The sequence below is a fragment of the Numida meleagris genome, unplaced genomic scaffold (genome assembly GCF_002078875.1).
Source record: "Numida meleagris isolate 19003 breed g44 Domestic line unplaced genomic scaffold, NumMel1.0 unplaced_Scaffold350, whole genome shotgun sequence".
Taxonomy (NCBI): domain Eukaryota; kingdom Metazoa; phylum Chordata; class Aves; order Galliformes; family Numididae; genus Numida; species Numida meleagris.
This window is the reverse complement of record NW_018364575.1, coordinates 39,744-46,590: the sequence shown is the minus strand read 5'-3', so window position 1 is coordinate 46,590 and position 6,847 is coordinate 39,744. Positions and strand designations below refer to the sequence as shown.

The 6,847-nt window shown below is 63.4% G+C and overlaps 1 protein-coding gene across 1 annotated transcript in view; it reads right to left on the bottom strand.

Annotated features, from left to right (window-relative positions):
• Nucleotides 1–4: 4 nt before the first annotated feature.
• The window catches only part of LOC110391323 (zinc finger and BTB domain-containing protein 4-like), a gene marked incomplete at its 3' end in the record, with an annotated part of 9,232 nt that continues 2,389 nt past the window's right edge, over nt 5–6,847 (bottom strand). Inside the window, exons 2-3 of the mRNA XM_021383147.1 lie at nt 3,523–3,602; nt 5–2,617 (exon numbers count right to left, since the gene is read on the bottom strand). Of these exons, the coding sequence (XP_021238822.1) occupies nt 5–2,602 (2,598 nt within the window). The remainder of the gene's footprint in view (nt 2,618–3,522; nt 3,603–6,847) is intronic.

Genomic DNA, 6,847 nt, shown 5'->3' with positions numbered 1-6,847 from the left:
CACCGTCAGCCGCCCCCCAGCGCAGCGCCCGCAGCGGCCGTCGCCACCGTGACTTCCGCCCTTTAGTCGCGGTGTTGCTGCCGCCGCCCTTCCGCTTGGGCTTGTAGGTGTAGTACGGCCGCCACAGGCGGTCCTCGCCATCACTGTCCTCCTCTGCGCTGTCGCGGGGCCGTGAGGCGGGGGACAAGGCGGCGCCGGGTGTCGTCGTTGTCGTGGTGGTGGTGGTGGTGGTGGTGACGCTGTCCGGCTGTAGGCGGAGGTCGGTCTCGGAGATGCGCCGCTTGACGATGGCCTCCTCGCCGATGCGGACGGTGATTTGGCACAACGGCGCAGCGCGGCTCTCGCCGCTCGTCCCCACATACGCCGGTTTGGCCACGTAGGTCATGGTGCGCCCGGTGGCTGTTGTCACGCCGGTTGTTGGCGTCACGGCGCCGGGGGCAGTGGCCACCACTGCCGCCGCCGCGCGCTGCGCCTCGAAGTAGTCGCGCAACACCTGCTTCTTCATCGGCTTCACCGGCGGCGAGACAGGCGGCGAGTTGGGCTGTGCGGCCGTGCCATTGTAGGCGATGACGGAGGCGGCGGCAGTTGTTGTGGTGGCGGCGGCTGTTGTGGCGCTGCTGTGCACGATGACGGAGGCGGAGGGCCGCCCGTAGGCGATGACCGATGCCGGCTCCGGGCGTGGGGTGACAAAGGCGGCCGCCGGTGGTTGTTGGAGGCCGTCAGCCGCCAGACTCTGGCTGTACGTCTTGTAAGGCCGCTTGTGCGCCCGCATGGGCAACAGGCGGTAGAGCTTGAGCGCGTTGAGCTTGGGCCGGTAGCCACCGTTGGGAGTCTTCTCGGAGGCGATGAGGCCGGGGCTGATGCCGTGCAGCGCCTTCTGGTGGGCCTTCAGGCTGTAGTAGGTGACGAAGGTGTCCCAGCAGAAGACGCACTGGTAGCGGCGCTCGCCGGTGTGCCACACCTCGTGCTTGGTGCGGTACTCGGCCAGGGCGAACACCTTGTCGCAGTAGCGGCATGGGTACTGCCGCCGCCACGAGTGGACGTTGGCGTGCCGCTTCAGGCTGGACAGGGTGACGTAGGAGCGCTGGCAGACCGCGCACAGGTACACCGTGCGCCGGCTGTCCACCGCCGCGCTGCCTGCCGCCGGCTCACCACGCTCCGGCTCGGCCACCTCCAACGCACGGTGACGCAGCAGCAGCGCCTTCTTGCTCGGCGGTTGTGGCGTTGGCGGTGGTTGTGGCGGTGTTGGCGGTGTGGCCGTTGCTGCGCCGGCTGTTGCGGCGGCGTCGGCGCCGTCCTTCTCGCACAACACCTCGTGCGTCTGCAGCCTCTTGACGTGGATGAAGCTCTTCCCGCAGTGGCGGCACGCCAACCCCCGCCGTGCGCGGTGTAGCTTGCTGTGCAGCCCCAGCGCCGCGGCGGTGCCGAACACCCGGCCGCACAGCCCGCAGCGCAGTGGGGACGGGGAGGCCGTGCCAGGGGACGCCACTCCCGGTGACGCCACCCCGGGTGATGTCACACCCAGCAGCGCTACACCCGGCGATGCAACCCCCGGCAGCGCTACGCCCAGGGAGGCTACACCCGGTGACGCTATGCCCAGTGAGGTTACACCCAGCGACGCTACGCCTGGCGACGTGACACCAGGCGACGCTACACCCAGCGAGGTTACACCCAGTGATGCCACACCTGGCGACGCCACACCCAGTGATGCTACACCCGGTGGTGCTACGCCCGGTGAAACCACACCCGGTGAGGCTACACCCGGTGATGCTAAACCAAGGGATGCTACACCCGGTGACACTACACCCGGTGGCACTACACCCAGGGAGGCTACACCTGGTGGCGCTGCACCTGGTGACACTACACCGGGCAACGCTACACCCGGTGATGCTACACCCAGGGACACTACGCCCGGCAATGCTACACCTGGTGAAGCTACACCCAGGGACACAACACCCGGCAACGCGACACCTGGTGAGGTGACACCCAGCGAGGCTACACTCGGTGGCGTTACACCCGGTGATGTGACACTCAGTGAGGCTACACTCGGCGGTGCTACACCTGGCGACACTACCCCTGGCGATGCAACTACAGCCGCCGCCGGCGGTGCCTTTGATGATGCCGTCTCTGTCACCTCGCTGGGGCGACCGCCGCACGTCGTCAGGTCAACCGGCGCTGCCGGTCCCTCAGTGGTGGCGGCAGCGGTGTCACCAGCAGTTGGAGGACTCCAGGCGGTGTTGTGGTGGCCCTCCAACCCCTGGAGGGTGGCGATGCCCAAGCGCCGGCCTACAGCCCCCAGCTCGCGGGCTACAGCTGGCGAGGGGACGGCCAGGCGCGCGTTGTAGATGAAGTTGAGGACGTCAGCCAGCACCGCCGCCTGTACGCCCGGCAGCTCCAACACCGCAGCAGGGGTACAGGCGGCCGCCCCCAGGGCCTCCCGGAAGTAGGGGCTACAGGCGGCCAGCACGTTCTGGTGGGCGCGGAACTTGGTGTCCCCCGCGATGAGGGTGACGTCACAGAACTGTCCCCGCAGGCGCTGCTCGTTCAGCTCCAGCAGCAGCGCCCGGCTGTGCCCCGCGTCCGACACCTCCACCGCTGCCATCCCCGCGCGCCGCACCTGCCAGCAGGGGGACATGCGTGGGGACATCGCCGGGGGGAACGTGTGGGGACATATGGGGAAATATGGGGACACTGCCACAGGGACATGTGGGGACATATGGTGAAATACAGGGATATCATCATGGGGATATATGGGGATACACGGGGACATTACATTGGGGACATATGGGGACATCATCATGGGGACATCACTATGGGGACATACGGTGACATCACCACGAACATATGTGGGGACTTTATGGGGACATGTGGGGACACCACCATGGAGGCATATGGAGACACTGCACTAGGGACATGTGGGGACATATGGGGACACCGCCACTGGGACATGTGGGGACACATGGGGACGTTACATTGGGGATGGATGGGGATGTCACTGTGGGGACATATGGGGACACTGCCATTGGGACATGTGGGGAGGTCACCATGGGAACATGTGGAGACATATGGAGACATTACATTGGGAACCTGTGAGGACACCACCATGGGGACATCACTTTGGGGCATCACTTTGCTGTCACCGTTTCGGGGACATCATTTTGGGGACATCCACACATCTAGGTCTTCAGCCCCACATATCTGGGTCCTCCAACCCTACACATCCCTCAGCCCCACACATCTAGGTCTTCCAGCCCCACATATCAGAGTCCTCCAGGCCCACAAATCTAGGTCCTCCTGCCCCACACATCTTGGTCCCCCAGCCCCATAGCGTACACCATACCACTATGGTGTTGCCATGGTGACAGTGAGGTGTAGGCCCAGGTGTCACCCAGGGGCACCACGGTGACACAGAACAGTTGGAGGGAGATGGGTGGGTTGCCCCATAGACAGGCGGAGGAGGGGACACAGACAGGGGGTTGTTGCAATGGAGACAGGGCAGGGTGTTCCTGGCGCATCCCTTACCTGTGAGCGGGGCCCTCATGGACCGAGCGGGGCGGTTGCTGCCGGGCGCTTCGGTGGGGGGTCACAGCCGGCACGGCCACCTGTAGGGACATGGTGTTGTCATCACCATGGCAACAGCATGGTGACAACACGGCAACAACATAACAGCCCCATAGCGACCAACAGCATCCATGTGGCATCGGCATGACAACCCCACGACATCCTCACAACAACCCCATGACATCACCATGACAACCTCACACCATCTCCATGGCAACCCCACAACAACTCCCTGACAACCCCACAGCACTCCCAATGGCGTGCGGCTGTTGCCAATCTCCACCCCGTCAGGCTGTGGGGACACAACTACAGTCGGCAGGGCAGCATTCAGGAGCTGCCGGTTGTGATTCAGCAGTCACCAGCCGTCAGTGAGCAGCCACTGGTTGTGATTTAGTGGCCACCGACTCTAAGTCAGCGTCTGCTGGTTGTAAATTGTCAGCCAGCGGCTGCAATTTAGTGGCCACCAGTTGTAAATCAGTCAGCTGGTTGTAACTTAGTGGCCACCGATTGTAGTTTATCCGCCACCGGTTGTGATTTGATAGCCACTGGTTGTCATTTGGCAGTCACAAGTTGTCATTCAGTGACCACCAGTTGTGATCTGGTAGCCACCCGTTGTCACTTAACGGCCAATAACTGTGACTCAGCGGCCACCAACTGTGATATAGGGGCCACCAACTGTGACTCAGTGGGGCACACAGCCACGTGTCACCCCGCACAGCGCTGTCACCACCGCTGGTGATGGTGACAGTCACCCTCGATGGCGGCAGGCACAGGCAGCACCACAGGAGGCAGCGGGTGACAACAGGGTGATGCTGGGGACAGTGAAGCAGCATCACTGTCACCATGGGGGGGGGGTGACAGCGGCCAGGTGACGCAATGGCCGGGTGACATGAGAGGTATGACATCAGTAGAGGAGTGGAGGGGACGTGTCCATGCCAGTGTGATGTCACCCAGAGGCCGTGTGACAACACTATGGGAGGACCAGTGGGCAGCGGGGGGAACAACTGGAGGAGGGTGTCAATGTGAGAACAACCGGAGGTGGGGGGTGACATTGTGGGAACAATTGGTATTGGGGTGACAATGGGGGAACAATCGGTGGGGCGTGATACTGTGGGGACAGCAGGCAGGGGGTGACACTGTAGGAACAGACAGCGGAGGGGTGACACCATCACAACAACTGGCAGAGGGGTGACACTATGGGGACAGGACATGCTGGGGACCACAACAGGTGGAGGGGTAGCACTATGGGGACAACTGGTGGTGATGTGAGACTGAAGAAACAACTGGTCAAGGAGTGGCACTATGGGGACAACCAGAGGAAGGATGACACCATGTGGAAAACTGGCAGATGGGTGACACTGCGAGGACAACAGGTGGAGGGGTGACACTGAAGAAACAACCGACGGAGGGCTGACACACTGGGGACAGGCAGTGTTGGGGTGACACCATGGGGACAACCAGCAGAGGAGTGACACCGTGGGAACAACCGACAGTGGAGTGACGCCATGGGAACAGATGGTGTTGAGGTGACACTGTGGGGACAACTGGCGGTGGAGTGACACTGAAGAAACAACTGAGGAAGGTGTGGCACTATGGGGACAACCAGCAGAGGGGTGACACTGCAGGGACAGGCAGTGCTGGGATGACACCGTGGGGACAACTGGTGGAGGGGTGACCCTACGGGGACAAGAAGTGCTGGAGTGACACCGTGGGGACAATGGGCAGTGAGGTGACACTGAAGAAACAACCAGCAGAGGGCTGACACGACTGAGACAGGCGTTGTTGGGTTGACACAGTGGGGACAACCAGGACAGAGGTGACAATGAAGAAACAAGTGGCAGAGGGGTGACACTACAGGGACAGGCAGTGTTGGGGAGGCACTATGGGGACAACCGGTGGTGGGTGACACTGCGCAAACAACCGGCAGGGGGGTGACACCGTGGGGACAGAAAGTGTTGAGGTGACACCATGGGGACAACTGGAGGAGGAGTGGCAATATGGGGACAACTGGCAGAGGGGTGACACTGCAAGGACAGGCAGTGCTGGAAGTGATGCTGAAGAAACAACAGGCAGTGGCAGAGTACAGCGTGGGGCCAACAGGCGGGGGGGGCAGGAAGGCGTGTGCCCGACTTACAGTGGGCACAGAGCGAGGCCTACAGGGTGCAGAGTGACAGGGGCAGCGATGGTGACACCGGGGGGGGGGACGGGGACACGGGGGGACAAGCATTGCTGGGGTGACCCTGAAGAAACAATCGGTGGACGTGTGGCACTATGGGGACAACCAGCAGAGGGGTGACACTGAAGAAATAACCAACGGAGGGGTGAGTGACACTGTGGGGACGACCGGTGGAGGGGGAGCACTATGGGGACAACCAGTGTTGGGGTGACACTGTGGGGACAAGTGGCAGTAGGGTGACACCGTGGGGACAGATGGTGTTGGGGTGGCACTATGGGGACAACCGGTGATGGGGTGACGCCGTGTGGACAAGTGGTGCTGGGGTAACACTGAAGAAACAACCGATGGAGGAGTGATACGCTGGGGACGGGCGGCAGGGCCAACAGGCGGCCGGGTGAGGGCGGGGGGCACGGGCCCGACTGATGCAGCAGGCGCCTCGTGAGGCCTATGGACCACAGGGGGACGGGGGCAGGGACGGTGACAGCGGGGTGGGATGGGGAGAGGTGGGGATACGCAATGTTGGGGTGACACTGAAGAAACAGGCAGCAGAGGGGTGACACGCTGGGGACGGGCGGCAGGGCCAACAGGCGGCCGGGCGGTGGGCACAACGGATGCTGCAGACGCAGCACGAGGCCCACGGGCCATGGGGGGACGGGGGCAGCGATGGTGACACCGGAGGGGGGACGGGGGGGACATCGGGGGACAGGCGGTGTCGGGGTGACACCGAAGAAACAAGTGGTGGAGGCGTGGCACTATGGGGACAACCGGCGGAGGGGTGACACGGTGGTGGAAGGCGGCGGAGGGGTGACACGGTGGGGACAGACGGCGTTGGGGTGACACCGAAGAAAGAAACAGTCGGTGGAGGTGTGGCACGGCGGGGACAACCAGCAGAGGGGTGACACTGCGGGGACAACCGGCGGGGAGGCGAAAACTACCAAAACAACCCGTGGAGGAGCGACGCTGCGGGGACAGGCGGCGTTGGGGTGACACCAAAGAAACTCTCGGCGGAGGTGTGGCACTCCGGGGACGGGCGGCCGGGCCAACAGGCGGACGGGGTTGGGGGGGGGGCGTGGGCCCGACTGACGCAGCGCGAGGCCTACGGGCCGCGGG